A 16,894-nucleotide genomic window follows, 5' to 3' on the forward strand; every position below is an offset into this window, starting at 1 on the left:
TTTGAAACCGCGCTTTGGGAAATTTAGGTTGCGGTTTTTATACCCCTGCTGGCAGACACAACTGGGAAGGGTCCAAGCTGGGGAGGATCTGTGCACACAGGTGCTTCAGAAGGGAGAAGGTCTTTGACCTTATCTATATGCCAAGGACGGCTAGAGTGGAGTGTGCATATCTTCAGATAACATTCTGGCTTCGGAAATTTGAAGGCTGAGCAAGGGAGGGGGAGATCAGTGTGAGAGGGAGGTCAGTGAAAGGGAGGTCTAGGAGAGGTGAATTCTGAGAGCCAAGCTGAAGGCACCGGATTCAAAATGGAGTCCCTTTTGCCAAGACCAGGCAGTTACCACCACATGAGGAACTGTATGAAAGGGTCTAGGCATTAGGAAGGTTGAGAACCACTGGTCTAGAAGGAAAAAGTCTGGCTGTCTATTTGTAAACATCAGCCAATGAAATGCCAATGGATTAGAAGGGCTGGAGCATCGTGTGGTCACTCCTGATCTCATGGTGCAGGGGGTTGATTTGAGTTGGGGCCTCATCTGCAGCTAAGCTCTGCATGTGACATGCGACCTCCGTGTGCTGTTAGCAAAAAAGAGGAAGACCTCCAGTGAGATGGATTGAAAAAGTGACTGCCGTAATGGGCTAACATAGCAACCATTGCGAGCACGGCACAGGACTGGGCAGTATTTTGCTCTGCTGTACATGGATGGGGTCGCTACGAGCAGGGTCTGACATCTTTTCACACGTTTATTGACTATATGTATTGGTATTGATAGATATCGGTATTTGTTTACTGATTCCCTTTGGCGATATGTATTTTCTGATCCTTTCTTCTTTCTTTCTTTTTTTTCTTTCGGGAACGTTTACTTGTTTTGTACCCTGCTGTATCTTCGTGGCATACTGGTTACACATTGGGTTGCTAACTGCAAAGTCAGCAGTTCGAAACCACTGGCCAATCCCCAGGAGAAAGACAGGGCTTTCTACCTCCGGAAACCCTAGAGGGGCGCTATGAGGCGATGGCAGGGGTGGGCTTTTGGTAGCTGCATGGCATTCACCAAGCTCGGCAGGAGCGCAGCAAATATTAGCTGAATGAATGAAATGCGCTCAGCTGCCTCCCCAGTAGGGTAGTGGGCTTGGCTGGTGCACCTGTTGAGCCCATCTGCACTCGTCACGTGCCCGATTGCGGGGTGTGTTTGGTTTAACCCCGTGGCTGTTTGTTTTTGGAACTGTCCCTTAAGGGGAACCACGCCCTAACCGAGCGGAGCTATTTCGCTGCGTGGTACCCGGCCTCCTCAAGGCGGCCCGCCCACTTCCGGCGCCAGTAGCCCTTGGCAACGCGTGGTCCCGCGCTTCCTGTATTGATTCGAATCGCCGGCACGTCACGTCCTCCCGAGATGCACGAGACGCGCAGGCGCAGCCGCGCGGGGTGGGCCAAGTCTGGAGCGTGAGAGCCCGGCGCGCGAGGGCTTGGCGGGGGCGTGGCCAAAGCGGGCAGCGCGACGTCGCGTCGCGGGGCGTGGCCATGGGCGCCGCGCGCCGACGCGGGGCGGGGCGGGGCCGCGGGGGCGCGCGCGGCGGAGGGGGGGCAGCGGAGAGACCGCGGAGCCGCGACCGCCGCCATATTAAGGGCCGCGGATCCCGGGAGGCTGTCAGCGGGGGCCACGGGTGAGCCCGGCGGAGCTTCGCGGCCGGAGGCGGGCGTGGGGCCACCCCGGGAGTCCCGGGGCCGGCGGAGCCAGCAGGCGACGGGAGCGAGCTAGGTGAGGCGGCCGGGGTCGGGGACCCGCCCCCCGGGCCCAGGGCGGCGAGGCTTGGCCGGGACCCCCATTTGGGCCTTGGCAGGGGCGCGGGCAGAACGAGGGTCACCCCAAATCTGACCCAACGGTCCAGGCCGCGAATCCCCAAGGTGGGGTTGATCCAGGATCAGGCCAGACCCCTGAACGCGTCCCCGACGGCAGCGAGGCTCTGAGTGACCCCAACATTCTTAACCCCCAAATCCGCATCCCTCGATCAGGCCACCGTCACCGTGCCACCCTCATCCCGAGCCCTTGAAGCTGGTCGGTGTCCCCGAACAGGCACCAAACCACCTCCAGGCATTTTCCAGCACCATTCGGAGCTGCGCCCCCCAATATTAGGGGAGGGGCCTGGAACGGCCCTGGGCTGTGTTCTTTGCCTGGGGCTTGTCAACCGCACCGCGAATCCGGAACGCCCCAGCTCCGGCCCTTCCCAGATTTAAACAGCTCTTGAGAGCGGAGCCTCTTGTGACGTGCTCCCACCCCGGACCCCACGCCTGAACCAGCCCCTTGTCCCCATCAATTAAGATCTGAGCTGTGTAGACCTCGCGGTTGCGGGGACCTGGTGTGTCACTGTGCTCCATCATGTTCTTGGTCCCTGGCTCCCCAGAACTGCCAACTAGGGTACTTTGGGTGTATAAGAGCCCCACCACTCCTCGCCCCACAATTTCTGCCCCCAGTTAAGAGCATTCCAGCCACCATCCTAGCTCTTCCATTACAGTGTCAATCCCCACCCCCAAATCTGAGGCAGATTATCCACCTTCTCAATCCCTGGCCATGAGCCCAACCTTAGTTAGCCTCACCCTGATGGGAGTGGACCCCCTCATCTTGGACAAGCCCCCTCTTATCTGGATCAGCTCATGGCTTCCTTGCAAGCACAAGCTGGGTCACTTGGGGTCCCCCACATGTGGATGCTCCCTCAAACCAAAGCTGCCCTCCCACCTCCACCTTATGCCCCAGTCCTGCCCACTACTCATGCCTGAACCCCACCCACTCCTGCCCTGCTGAAACCTGTTTGGTGTTTTTCCTGATTTGTCACCCAGTCATCCCTCTGTCAGGGCACCTCTCAGGCTGGGCAAACACCCCCCTCCCCTCTGTACACTGAGCGATGACCTCATGCTTCTCCAGTGAAGCTGAGCCCTGCTCCCATGCCCCTTCTCTGAATGAAGCTGGGCCCTGGGGGAGAACCAGCTACCCTGACCCTGCACACTGGCACAGGCCATCCTGGCAGGACGCAACTCAGGGATGAATGAAGTGGGTGGTCTCCCTCAGGCTGGTGGGGGCGGCCTGTTTTGAACAGTCTAGAGCTGCTGTGGGGCCAGTCCCCAGACGTACCTGGGGCCATTAGCAGAGTTTCTCCTGGGCTGTGACGGTCATCACGGAGCCCTGGTGGCGTAGTGGTTACATGTTGGACTGCTACCCACAAGGTCAGCAGTTCCAAACCACCAGCTGCTCCCAGGGAGAAAGATGGGACTTTGTACTCCTCTAGAGAGTGACAGTCTTGGAAACTCACAGGGGCAGCTCCACCCTGTCCGATAGTGACACTGTGAATTCAGAAATGACTGTGGCAGTGGGTTTGGTTTGGTGTTGGCCGTTTATGTCCAGTCCACAGTGGACTGTCAGTGCCTTTCCTGTCCCAGGGTGGGAGCTGGCGGTGATGGCCAGAGCTGAGTGCCCAGCCTGCTGAGGCGACACAGATGATGGGGTGTGTGTGTGTGTGTGTGTGTGTATGTATATGGGGAGAGAGAATGTGTGTGCACACGTGTAGAACACAGACAGGTGCTTCCCCCAAGATCCAAGGCTTGCTTGGTTGTCATGATCCTTCGGGGTGGGGCTGGGTTATTCTAGCCCTGGTCAGCGTTGTCACCAGTCATGGTAGTTGTGCTGGAAGCAGACAAGGAGAAAATGAATCCCCAGAGGGCTCTGGTAGAGACTAGACCAGGCCCTGATTCCAGGCGGGCTCCTCCACATGGTTGGTAACTGATGGATTCTCTGCCTGGCTCTCAGGATGCAGTGGGTTAGGTGTTGAGCTGCTAACTGGAAGGTTGGCAGTTCAAACCCACCAGCCGGAGAACGATGAGGCAGTTGCTTTCCCTCAAGAGTGACCCCAACCTCTTGCCACTGGGTCAATTCCAACTCACCGGGTCCTGTAGCAGGTTCTTGAGGGCCTTAGATCTATAAGGGAGCAGCCTTCCTCATCTGCCCCCCTCCCGGTGGCTGCTGGCTTTGAATTGCCAACCTTGCTGTTAGCCCAACACTGGCAGCACCACTGGCTCCTCGTGGGAAAGATGACAGCCTTGGAAGCCCTGCGGGTCAGGCCGCCTCAGCCCTGTGGGGTCGCTGTGAGTTGTAATCTGTGTTAGAATCGCCTTGGCCATAGGGATGTGGGTTTACTTTGTTTTCAACATGGGCTTCCGACTGGGAGGAGAGGTGAGCCCTGCCTGTACAAATGGTTAAGTGATGTCTGCGAACCGAAGGTGGGAGGTTCGAGGCTGCCCAGAGGCACCTCCCTCGGAAGAGAGGCCTGGCTCTGGCTGTGCAAACCCTGTGTCCCACAGCTCTGTGTGATGCGAGGGGATGGCTGTGGGTTGGAAAGGGTTTGATGGAGACGGCTTTTGTTGTTTTCTGGCGTTGCTGGGACAGGGGGGTGAAGGCGGGGGTGGGGAATGGGGGCAAAGATTGGATACCCAGACCAACTGGGGTTGGGTGGTCCCATGGGAGGATGGTGGTGGGCCCCTCCTTCTCCTCTACCTCTGTGTTCCTGAGAGGGGCGGACGAGGGGCGGACTCGTTCGTTCGTTGCCTGGCAGGCGTGGTGACCCAGGGAGCAGCCAGCTTACAGGAGCTGTCCTCCTCTAGCAGGACACCAGGGAGATTCTGACCCCCCAGGGATCCTTGGGGATGTTTGTGGCCGTCACAGCTGAGGGGTGCTGCTGGCAGTGCACATGTGGAGGCCAGGATGCTGCTCAACACCATGTTTACAGACACCCCTGGCAGAGAGGGGTTGGTCCCATGTCTGCAGGCCCAAGAGGAGGGAGACTAATTTAGAAGGAAACTGAGTTGTTTCAGACAGTGTCCACCAGGGGACCCTCCAGCTCCTGTGAGCTCCCCCTCCCGTCAGAGCAGGGTCCTAGGCCAGCAGGAGGGCAGGATCAGAGCCGCAGGGGGTCTTGGTGTCAGTGGAAAATCTAATCCTTGGGTCCTCACCCAGGGTGATGCCACCACCAGGGAACACTGGGCCATGTCTGGGGATGTTTGTGGCAGTTATGGTTTAAGCTGGTGTGTGTGTGTGTGTGTGTGTGTGTGTGTGTGTGTGTGTGTGTGTGTGTGATTGGCATCAAGTGGGTAGAGCCCAGGGATGCTACCTAACACTGTAGAGTGCCTGCTGTTAGCTGTATGGGGGTGGGTGGGGCAGGGAAGGAGACCTGCCCTAACTGTACTGAGGTTCAGAGCAGGAGAGGCTGCTTGGGGTGGGAGGCGGGGGCCGCCGAAGCATCCTGCCTCTGCAGTGCACACCCTAATGGGGCAGGGAGTGGGCTTCGTGGGATCCTCCTATGAAGGGTCCAAGTTGATTTTCCTGTCTCCTCTGCCCGACACCCTTCCTGGATGTCACAGCGCCCCCATGTAACAGTAAAGTGCCAAAGGGTTTCCTAGGCTCTAATCTTGGTTAAATATTGGCCGGCTAACCACAAGGTCATCAGTTCAAAATCACCAGTCACTGCTCCTTGGGAGAAAGACTGGGCTTTCTACTCCTGTAAAGTTTCGCCGCCTTGGAAACCCCCAGGGGCAGTTCCTGTCCTGTCCTGTAGGGGGACTGTGAGTTGGAGTGAGATCATAAGGGAGCAGATGGCCAGGCCTTTCTTCTGCGGAGCAGCTAGGTAGGTTTGAACTGTCGCAGTGGTGAAGCCATCAGAGCTGGCCACCCTCCAGTGTCCCTCTCATCTCCTCCCTGCTGCCGGGAGCTGCCGGGGGCATGGACAGTGGGTGTGTCCCACCCCATGTCCTCCCAAGGCCCCAGACAGAAGGCAGACAACATAGTGTCTGCTGCCAGATATGTTCCTGGAGCAGCCACTTTACATCACCTGAGGACTCAGGCGGTCCCCTAGGTGTCGGGGCCCTAATCCTAGCCAGCGTGTGGGGCTCTGCCTGGCCTGAGACCAAGTCGGCCACGCCATCCCCTGTTGGGAGGCAGGGCCGACTTGAGTCAGCGAGGCACAAGGAGCATGGGGAAGGGACCTGATGCACCGTCCCTGAGCCTGTGGGACCAGCCACCAGTGCCTGCCAGGAACTGGGAAGGTCAGAGCAGAAGTGAGCATCTTAGGACAGGCCACTGCCAGACCTTCCTCCGAGGCACTCCCACTGCCTGAGCGCATCTGCCATGTCGACCCCACTTCCGACAGGGCTAAACAGGCTCCAAGAGCCCCGCCCAAAAGCCCAGGGTGGAGCTGGACCCACAGTCCGTCTGCCCTGCCCAGAGCTCCCAGAGGATGTAGTGTGTGGGCAGAGAGGGCTTGGCGGGAGCTGCCCGCAGCAGCCAGTCGCCCTGAGCTGAAGGGAAGGGTAGAGCAGAGGACTCTCAAGAGGAAGTCGCCGGTCACTCAGTGCAGGGCTGTGCGAGGAGGGCGTAAAGGAGCGGATCCGTGACCAGTGTTTCAGAACATTCTGTGTTGTTCACTGGGCCTCACACGCAGACACTCCTGTGAACAAACAAGAGGCTGAGCGGGGCATGTCACTTTCTGAAAGGCAGTGACGAGGGTGTGGCACGGAGGGAGACCTGTCTCGGGGTCCATCAGGTGTCACTCCAGGGTGGAGGCCAGAGGCCAAACAAGCTACCCAGCCCCCAGGTAAAGCCTAAGAACCACCCACTCTCCATTTCTGGGGGGTTTCCTTGGGGGCTGCCCCCGACCCCTTCACCAGTAACGAGGGATAACCGAACAGCCTGCCACTCCTCACCTCCCAGGAGGTAAAACAGGGAGGGGGGAGCTTTTGTCTAAGCTCACTCAGGCTTGGGGACCATGCTGGGCCGCCGACTAGATGGTCTGTACACCTTTGCCCCTCGGCTCTAGGGAAGCTGACCTGCAGAGCTGGGTCTCCAGAGTCCCCGCCCAGCCTTCTCTTCCCCCCTGGGGCAGCAGGGACCCTGGGCCAGTCCACCACGTAGACACTGACCCTCTTTGTCAGTGGAAGCACCACCAGGCACCGTGATCCTGTCGTGCCCATACTGGAAAGCAGAGCAGGGCTCACAAGACATGCCCCCTCCCCCCTGGCTTCAGTGACTCCCAAAGGGTCCTCCCCTGTGGCCCCTCCCCCAGGGACACGGGCCATGTTGGGAGACATTTCTGGGTGTCATGACTCTGGCATCGAGTGGGTGGAAATCAGGTATGCTGCTTAATACCTGTTAGTGTCCAGGACACCCCAGCCCAGAGAGGACCTGCTCCCTAGGGTAAGGGAGGCACGCTGCTCTCTGACAAGGTCTGGAAGCTCTTTGAATGAGTGTGTCTTAGAAATGAAGTGAAGGCGATGACTGGATGGGAGGGAAGGATGGATGGAGAAAGGGGGACTGGATGGAGGGGGGACTGAATGGAGAAGGGTGACTGGATGGAGGGTGGTGACTGGATGGAGGGGGGGACTGGATGGAGGGGTGACTGGATGGAGAAGGGACTGGATGGGGGGTGGGGGGTGGATGGAGAGGGGAGACTGGATGGAGGGGGGGCCTGGATGGAGGGTGGTGACTGGATGGAGGGGTGACTGGATGGAGGATGACTGGATGGAGAAGGGACTGGATAGGGGGTGGATGGAGGGGGGGTGGATGGAGAGGGGAGACTGGATGGAGGGGGGACTGGATGGAGGGGGGTGACTAGATGGAGATGAGTGATGGATGGAGAGGGGTGACTGGATGGGGGATGGATGGAGTGGGGGACTGGATGGAGGGTGACTGGATGGAGAGGGTGGTGTGAATGGATAGGAGGGAACGGGATGACGGGATGGAGAGTGCAGGGTGGCTCTGGAAGCAGCAAGGACAGAGCGCCTCAAGGTGAGACTGAAGACAGCGTGGACTTGGTCTCAGAAGTGCACGTCCCCTCCCCGGAGGCCGGCACAGTGCTGGCAGTAACCGGCCTCATGAATCCACCCCAGTGTGGGCCGGAACCACCCCACGCAGCTACCCTGGAGGAAGCGGGCAGGTTCTCTGGACGGGCTAGAGCTGGGCAGGGTCACAGCTCGTTGTAGCGCAGGACCCCGACATGCAGGGCGGACCTCTACAGGGGGGGCTGGCACTGGATGAGGAGAGCAGACCCAGCATGAGGCAAGCATTGGGCTGCTATCAAAGGCCGTGACTCACAGGAGAAAGGCCTGGCGGTCCGCTTCTCAGGGAGGCAGCCCTGCTCAGCCAAGGGGACGCCGTGGTCAGAAGGGGCTATGAGCAGGCGCGGTTGCCACCGGGCCTTCTCCCAGCATTTGAACCTGCGGCAGAGCCGCGCCACCGGCCAAAGGCAGCACCGGGCTCCCGCCAGCCTGTCAGGTCACAGTGAGAGGCAGGCCATCGCCAGTTGGCAGGCCAAAAGACGGCCCCGTCAAGGACAGACAAGGAGGGCTGCGGGGCTCACACGGGTCTGATGGCCCTAGCGGGGTCGGCTGGGACACCGCTCCACGGTCACACACACTCACTGTGCAAACCAAAACAGCCTCTCGTGGCCAGTACCCCACCCCGACTCAGGACACCCCTGCGTGCGCAGTGCAGAACGGCTGTGTGGGGTCTCCAGGCTTGGGCTTTTCAAGCGCAGGTTGCTCGAACGGCCAACCCTTCACCTACCTGCCTGGTGCTGAGCCGTGGGCACCCCCCCCCCACAGGACCTCTTGGGCCAGAACCGTGTGCAGGTGCGGGCCTGCAGAGCTCCGCCTTCCCGCTCCACAGGGATGTACTTGGGGTGACCCTGAGCATCTGGAGAAGTTCAAACACCGCGCCCAGGAGAGCGGGCTGGAACCCTGAGCACCTTCTCCCCCGGCCTGCAGGTTCCTACCAGCGAGGTGCCTAGCCCCTCAGCCCCAGGACGCCTGGAGCCATGTCCACCGCAGGTGGGCGGACCTGGGCTTTGTGGAAACTGGGTGCCTCAGGAGAGCTGCCTTTCAGGGGCCCTGGCTGGTACAAGTGGGAAGCCCCTGACTTTTAGCCTGAGAGTGCTTTAAAAGGGAAGCCTGGCAACCTCCTTCCAAAAATCGTCAGCGCCAGCGTGCCTCTGCTCTGCAGCCACGTGGGGCGCCAGGCTATGTGACAGCTGCTGGGGTCTCGGGGCTGTCTGGTGCCTTCCCAGATTTGAAGCCGCCCCCCACCCCTCCCACCCCCAATAACCATCTCTCTCTTCCCTGGCCCTGCCTTGGCCGCTTCATCCTTTCTGTACTGGCGACTAGCGGGTTTCCAAGGTGTGGGTGGGCGGCCCATCTGCCCCTACAGCGGTAGGTGGCGACCACATGTGTGTGTGGGGTGCACCTTGGAGGGCGAGTCCTCAGCAAGGTGGGGTTCAGTGGCCCCAGTCCTGAGCATGAGCGGGGGGGGGCAGTGTCTGCTTGGGTTATGTGGTGTGGGTACTAGTCTGTTGGTTAGCATGTTCCTTGGGTGGCCTGGTTGTCTTCAGTGGGTCCTTGCTGCATAGTAGGTGGTAGGTGAGACTGGGGGGTGGGGAGGCGCTGTTGCGCAGATGGGTATCCCCTCAGTTAGGAGGCTGATGGTGTTTAGGGCACATGCTCTCGGGCAGGGTTTTGTCTCCCAGCATTCTTCACCTGAGTCCCTGGTCTCGTTCCGTATTTGCTGGCCTGCTGGCTGTATCCCCTCATCAACAGCACCCCTAGTTTTCTCCTGGGTCTACCTGCACCTTGTATACCACTGTCCCTCGGGTTTCCCGCCTTACAAGGTTGAGAGAGCTTGGTGCGGAACGCCTGCTTTACCTAGACTAACGTAAGCGAGGCCATGGCCGCGGGGCCAGACTCAGGGCCCGCTGCTGCTTTCTCCTTTCCAGTGCTGGTGGGCTTGAACCTCCAGCCCTGCCCTCAGCAGCCGCCTGCTGATGGTGCCTGGGATTTACGACATATTCCTGGGGCACGCCGTCAGCTGGGAGCCTGGGACCTGCAGGGGCTCACCGAATGAGAGCAGCTTGCCTGCATGGGGGCATCACACATACACCCTTTCCGGCAGGGCCTGGCACCTGGGTTCCAGAGTGAGTCCAGCCGTGACCAGCCCCTGGGCCCACTCCGTCCACCTTTCCCAGGCACACGAGCATGTGGCCTAGGCACCTGCTTGTTCTGGAGGGGCCCGGGACGCAGCTCACTCGGAGTAAGCCTTTATGGTTCAGTTACCAAACCCGTAGCTCTGCTATTAGGGCAGGAAGGTTGCCCCGCGCCCTGCCCCCCAGGGTGGGGCCCTAGCCAGGAGCCAACCTGCCTTGTTTCCCTGTGCAGGAGGCGCAGATCGCGGTCTGGTGTCAGAGCAGGCGGGGGGGCCTCGGCCTGTGCCCCAGCCGGCCCACCATGGACCAGGACTACGAGAGACGGCTGCTGCGGCAGATAGTCGTCCAGAACGAGAACACCATGCCGGGCGTGAGTGCCGTGCACCAGGCCAGGGCTGGGGTCACTGGTCCCCAGGGGAGGGGAGGTTGCTGCAGAAGACTCCAGGAGCAAAGCTGTACTGGGGCATCACCTCAGCCCAACCCACCCACCTGCAGCCCCCTCCCCCTTCTCCTTCAGCCCAGGCCCATGCTCCAGCCCCAGAGCTGGGCTTTCTCAGGTGCCAGCTAGGTGGGATGGGGGTGAGGCGTTAGACTGACTGGCAAGGTCATACCAGACTCTGGGCGAGGCAGGGTGGTGAGCAGGTTGGTGAGACGGTGGTGGTGGTGGTGGATTTGCAAGGTCATGGGTGAGGTGGGCTGAGTGACAGTGGGGTCCTGAGCTCACAGGCCAGGTGTTCAGGTCAGGAGGTGAGGCTGGGCAGCTGATAGTGGGGACAAGGACTGAGGCTGGCATGGGGGAGAGGTGAAGGGGGCGTGGGGAGTGGTAGGGACAGCTGGCCCATCCCACGTTCTGCCCTACAGGTTGCGGAGATGCGGCGCACGCTGACACCGGCCAACTCCCCAGTGTCCTCGCCCAGCAAGCATGGAGACCGCTTCATCCCTTCGAGGGCAGGGGCCAACTGGAGCGTGAACTTCCACCGCATCAATGTGAGGGCGGGCTGGCGGGAGGGCGCTGCTGGACCTCCAGCTTGTAGGATCTGAGGCCTCATCGCCCTCCCCGCCTTGCTATCCGCAGGAAAACGAGAAGTCACCCAGCCAGAACCGCAAAGCCAAGGACGCCACCTCCGACAACGGCAAAGGTGAGGCTCCAGGAGCCCCACGGCCCCGCCCGTCACCCAGTGACCACGCCCTTCTGTTTAGGCCCCGCCCCTGCCCTGAGGCCCCGCCCCTGACCCTTGCCGCCTGCAGATGGGCTGGCCTATTCTGCCCTGCTGAAGAACGAACTCCTGGGGGCGGGCATCGAGAAGGTGCAGGACCCGCAGACGGAGGACCGCCGGCTGCAGCCCTCCACACCGGAGAAGAAGAGCCTGTTCACGGTGAGGCTGCGGCCCGGGTCGGCAGGGGTGGGGCCCCGGGGCGGGGCAGCCTCTCACTGCCCCACTGCTCCCCAGTATTCCCTCAGCACCAAGCGCTCCAGCCCCGACGACGGCAATGAGGTGTCCCCGTACTCCTTGTCCCCCGTCAGCAACAAGAGGTGAGGCCCTGGGTGGTCCCCAGCGCGGGCAGAGACTAGCCGTGGCTTTCTGGGCCTCACGATGACAGAATGTGCCGGCGAGTCCCGGGGGACAGAGAGGGACACTGCACTGTTTCTCCAGTGTGAGCCTCCAGGACAAGGGCCCCTGGCCACGGGGTTCTCCTTGGCTGGTCGTGCTGGTGGCTATGTGGGGTGGCAGGTAAAGGGCAGGCTCTGCTGGGCCCAGGGGCCAGGAGCTTCTCTCAGGCCCGTCTCCCCTCCACAGCCAGAAGTTGTTGAGGTCGCCCCGGAAACCCACCCGGAAAATCTCCAAAATCCCCTTCAAGGTCCTGGACGCACCCGAGCTCCAGGACGACTTCTACTTGAACCTGGTGGACTGGTCTTCCCTCAACGTGCTCAGTGTGGGGCTGGGCACCTGTGTGTACCTGTGGAGCGCCTGTACCAGCCAGGTGCGGGCTGCGTGGGCAGGGTGTCCCTGGGGATCTGAGGCCGGGGTGTGTGTGTGTGTGTGTGTGTGTGTGTGTGTGTGTGTGTGTGTGTGTGTGTGTGTGTGTGCGTGTGTGCGGGGAGTGCATCTGTGTAGATGGAACGGTGTGCTGGGTGGGATGTGTGCCGGGTCGGGGCGGGCAGGTGGGCTGCGTCCATCGGTGGAAGGTGTGTCAGGGTGTCGGGTTCCCGCAGAGCGGAGCTGCATGGAGGGGGAGAGCTGCGAGAAGGGTGCCCTGCCAGTATTCCCCTGCCATGCCCACCTTGGGGCTGTCTGTCCCTGCGGCTCTTGTGTGCCTTTAGGGGGTGGCAGTCTGGCTTTGGGGCAGCTTGCTGGTTGGAGGGCCTTGAATGGTCTTCAACTCACCCTTCCTGGTGTTTGTGTCCCCTTTCTCAGCTGGCAGTCCCCAGAGCACAGTGGCCTGATGGTCTAGTGCTGACACCCAGGGGTCTGCAGTGTTGGGTGCTTGGCTGGGTGGTGGGGGAGCGAGAGGAAGGATGAGTGAGCAGATACGTGGTTGGTGAATGGGGGGATGTGTGATTGAATAGATGGGTAGTTGAGTGGCTAGTCGGATGCATGCAGAGGTGGAGGGTGGGTTAGGTGGTGAATGGATAGGTGGCTGGCAGGTGGATGAACGGATGGGTGGTTGGTTGCGTACTGGATGGCTAGAGGGATGGTTGGTGGATGAATGTTTGCTTGGCTGGTGGTTGGTAGGATAGTAAGGGTTTTGGGGATAACAGATGTGGTGGCTGCAGTTGTTTGGGTGTGTGTTGGGTAGCTGGTAGTTGAATGGATGGGCATTGACTGCTGGGCGACTTTGTGAATGGATGGGTGGGTGTGGTGGGGTGTGTGCATAGACGGGTGTTCAGGTGATTGGCTGGAAGCACAGGTGGATCTTAGCATGAAGGTTCATAGTGGCCGTTTTCTTCCCCCAGGTGACACGGCTCTGTGACCTGTCTGTCGAAGGGGACTCAGTGACCTCAGTGGGCTGGTCTGAACGGGTCAGTGGGGACCCCTCCAATTGGCCGGGCAGGGCCATGTAGGATGGTGGTAGGGCCACCCCCCCACCACCACACCCCACACACAGGGCAGCTAGGGGATGCTGCAAGGTCATTCTGTCAAGGCCCTGCAGGGTGGGGGCCCATCTGGTGGGCAGCAGGCGGGCTGGGTTATGGAGGAGCAGAGTCCCACGGCTCTCGGGCAGCTGGGCCTGACTGTGCCCTCTGTCTGTCCTAGGGGAACCTGGTGGCGGTTGGCACCCACAAGGGCTTCGTGCAGATCTGGGATGCGGCCGCGGGGAAGAAACTGTCCATGCTGGAGGGCCATACGGCACGTGTTGGTGAGGCCTGGCCCAACCCTGCCTGCCCCGTGCTCCCTAGGACCCGGCTGACACCTTACCTATCCCTGCCCCCCAGGTGCCCTGGCCTGGAACGCCGACCAACTGTCGTCTGGTAGCCGGGACCGCATGATCCTGCAGCGGGACATCCGCACGCCACCCCTGCAGTCTGAGCGGCGGCTGCAGGGCCACCGGCAGGAGGTCTGCGGGCTCAAGTGGTCCACGGACCACCAGCTCCTGGCCTCAGGGGGCAACGACAACAAGGTGAGGCCTCGGGGTTCCTGGGAGCTAGAGAAGGAGCCCTCCTGGCATAGTGGTTACACATTGGGCGACTAACCTGCAAGGTCAGCAGTTCGAAACCACTAGCCATTCCCCGGGAGAAAGACGGGCCTTCTACTCCCATAAAGAGTTACAGCCTCGGAAACCCACAGGTGCAGTTCTGCCCTGTCCTGTAGCTCACTATGAATGGAAGTCGACTTGATGGCAGTGAGCGTGGCTATTGGTGTCGCTTACCAGTGTCCTGGTGGGGTGTCCCCTGGAGGCTGGCGGGTCTTGAGGACGGGCCTCTCCACTCACTGTGCCCGCCCTCCCACCTGCCCACCAGCTCCTGGTGTGGAACCATTCCAGCCTGAGCCCGGTGCAGCAGTACACGGAGCACCTGGCGGCCGTCAAGGCCATCGCCTGGTCCCCCCACCAGCATGGCCTGCTGGCGTCGGGCGGGGGCACGGCCGACCGCTGCATCCGCTTCTGGAACACGCTGACCGGGCAGCCTCTGCAGTGCATCGACACCGGCTCCCAAGTCTGCAACCTGGCCTGGTCTAAGCACGCCAACGAGCTGGTGAGGCCCGGCATAGCCTGGTGGGGGAGTGGATGGGCACTCAGCCTTGTGTGGCCCTGGGTCCCATCCCAGCCATGTGAGGTCAGTCTGACCCACAGCTTCCCCTCGGAGCACACATCCCTCACTCCGCAGCCGCCCCGGGCCCCTTGTCTCAGCCCTGACCCCCAGATAGGCCCACCACAGATGGGGGCCCCAAAGGCCATGACCCCCAGGTTCACAGGGCGCTCCTGCTGTGTCTCCAGTCCCCAAGCGCCCATGTCCTGGCCCACCCCATCCCACTCAGCACTGATCTGAGCTCTTCTCCACGCAGGTGAGCACTCACGGATACTCACAGAACCAGATCCTGGTCTGGAAGTACCCGTCCCTGACCCAGGTGGCCAAGCTGACCGGCCACTCCTACCGTGTGCTCTACCTGGTGAGTAGGTCCCCACTGAGCCCCCGGGAGTGCCCATTTCCGGCAGCCCCAGAATCTGAGATCCCCTCACCCCACCCCCATCTCCCACAGGCCATGTCTCCTGATGGTGAGGCCATCGTCACTGGGGCAGGGGACGAGACCCTGAGGTTCTGGAACGTCTTCAGCAAAACCCGGTCGACAAAGGTAAAACGGGTTGGTGTCACCCCCCTCTCCCTCCTCCCCCAGATCTCAGCCATTGTCCCCACCCCACCCCCCCACCATCCCCACGGGCTCAGCTGCACCCACTCTGCCCACAGGAGTCCGTGTCGGTGCTCAACCTCTTCACCAGGATTCGGTAGACCAGTTGCCGTGGCAGTGCCTGCCTGCCCATCGGACCGCAGAGTGACGCTGAACAGCTCCCATGCACGGCCCCTCCCCACCACACCCTTCCAGTGGAAGCGAGGGGCGGGGAGCTGGGCTTGGACCAACCCGAAGATTCCAATTAAATGCCTGATTGTGAACCAAGTGGGCCGGTGTCTGGGGTGGTGGCAAGGCGAGGGACCCTGCGCCCACCTGGCGGGCACCCATGGGCCAAGTGGACACACAGCTTCAGCCTGGCCCACCCCCTCAGATGCTCACAAGGCCCCCTACCCCGAGCCACGGGGCAGCGAAGACCCCGGCTCTCGCCCAGCACTGCTTGAGCCCTCCCGCCTGCTCGCACCACCCAGCGAACCACCACGGGAGGGACCTGGACACACAGCCCCACCGGAGCCAGCGCGCCAGCCTGGATGCCCGCCCTTCCCTCCCTGGAGCGACCCACCTCCCGTCGCACGCCCCGTCCGGATCTCGGTGCCTCTCACGGTGGAGAGAGACTGAGGGAGCAGGTTTGGTTGGGGTCATGGCCTGAGCAGGAGCGGGCCCACAGGAGAGACCACTTCAAGGCGAGGGACGTGGCCCTGGAGTTCCCCCCACGCATGCGGGCCACCGCGGGCTGGACTGCAGGCCTCCCCCAGCGTGGCCGTGCCCCCCACCCTGACACCACCGTGCCGTCGTCTCCTTGGCCACACCCCCACCGTCCGGCGGCGGCAGAGCCCTGCCAGCATGTACATACGTGTGTGTCGTCCTCCGCCCGCGCCTGTGTACTTGAGTGACTCGAGCACGCGGAGCTCGTGTTGGTTCCGTTTCTCTTCTTTTTGATATAAGAAAACAGACAGACCCACCCATACCCCACCCGCTCCGTGCACTTGCCAAAGAACCACCGGTGGTCTGGGGATCGGGACCCTGGCCCAGGAGGCTTGGTGCTGGGGCACAGGAAAGTCAGGCCCTGGGAGGGGTGCGGCTATGGCTGGGCCTTAGGGGAGGGGCGGTGATGGCCGAGAGGCCCCCGCCTGGGGGCGAAAGCATCTCGTCATTAAACAAGTTGCAAATTCACAGCTGCTGCTGCTGTCTGTGTCTGGCCGGGGTGTGGGTGGGTACAGACCTGAGCCCAGAATCTGGGTGTACCACCCAGCAAGACACCTCCCCCCATGAGAGCTAGAACCCCCTCATTCCTGGGATGAGCCCCACAGCTGGAGAGGCTCCCACCATCCCTTGGGGGTAGCAGTTTGGTGGCCTCATAGCATGGTCCTGGGAAGGGAGGTGCCCATGCCACCATCCTGCACCCCAGGTCCTTAGCCTGGTGTGGGACATGCCTCCACCCCAAATTTTGAGCCCTAGGAGAGAGGCAGCTGCACCCCCAGTTGCCTGGTTGGGAGCTCGGGCCCTGGAGGCAGGCCTGTGGGGGCTACGCCCAGCACATGTGGTGTATGGTCGCCTCCGGAGGCATGTGTTTCCCGTGGCTCCTGCTGACCCAGAGACCTGAGGGGCCCCTGGAGAGGAGGGGCCGGGTCTGTGGAGGGATAGGAGGCTGGCACGGAGGGGACACTCAAGCAGTGGAAGGGACAGGTGGGACATCCGAGCTCTATTCTTCTTCAATGTCACAACAGACTGGAGGGGTGGCCTCCAGGAGGACAGGATGGTTCGGGGACGGATGTGGCTGAGGCTGTGGGGAGCACAGCAGGCTCTGTGGCCCTGACTGGGAAGAGGGGGCAGCCAGCCTACCCCCTGGTGCTTAGGAGCAGTCCCCCAGGGGGCTGTGCTTTGAGTGCAGGCTCACCACAGACCCAAGAGAACACAGCCCTTGCAAAGGTCCTGGGGCAGGACTGGGCTTGGAGGGACAGTGGGGAGGTCCATGTGGCAGGAGTAGAGGGGGAGAGGAGGGCAGGGAGGGACTGTGGAGAGAACTAGGGCATTGACCTGAGGG

At 61.4% G+C, this 16,894-nt stretch overlaps 1 protein-coding gene across 1 annotated transcript; it reads left to right on the forward strand.

The window, feature by feature from the left end:
• Window positions 1-1,576: 1,576 nt before the first annotated feature.
• On the forward strand, window positions 1,577-16,023 carry FZR1 (fizzy and cell division cycle 20 related 1). The gene is made up of 14 exons (XM_075545018.1): window positions 1,577-1,752; window positions 10,236-10,373; window positions 10,865-10,990; window positions 11,079-11,142; window positions 11,252-11,379; window positions 11,455-11,537; window positions 11,803-11,986; window positions 12,960-13,025; window positions 13,261-13,363; window positions 13,440-13,624; window positions 13,965-14,198; window positions 14,509-14,613; window positions 14,704-14,796; window positions 14,910-16,023. Exons 2-14 carry the CDS (start codon window positions 10,305-10,307, stop codon window positions 14,949-14,951), a joined length of 1,482 nt encoding a protein of 493 aa, XP_075401133.1. The 5' UTR covers window positions 1,577-1,752; window positions 10,236-10,304; the 3' UTR covers window positions 14,952-16,023.
• Window positions 16,024-16,894: the final 871 nt, after the last annotated feature.

Source organism: Tenrec ecaudatus, chromosome 1, assembly GCF_050624435.1.
Source record: "Tenrec ecaudatus isolate mTenEca1 chromosome 1, mTenEca1.hap1, whole genome shotgun sequence".
Lineage (NCBI taxonomy): Eukaryota > Metazoa > Chordata > Mammalia > Afrosoricida > Tenrecidae > Tenrec > Tenrec ecaudatus.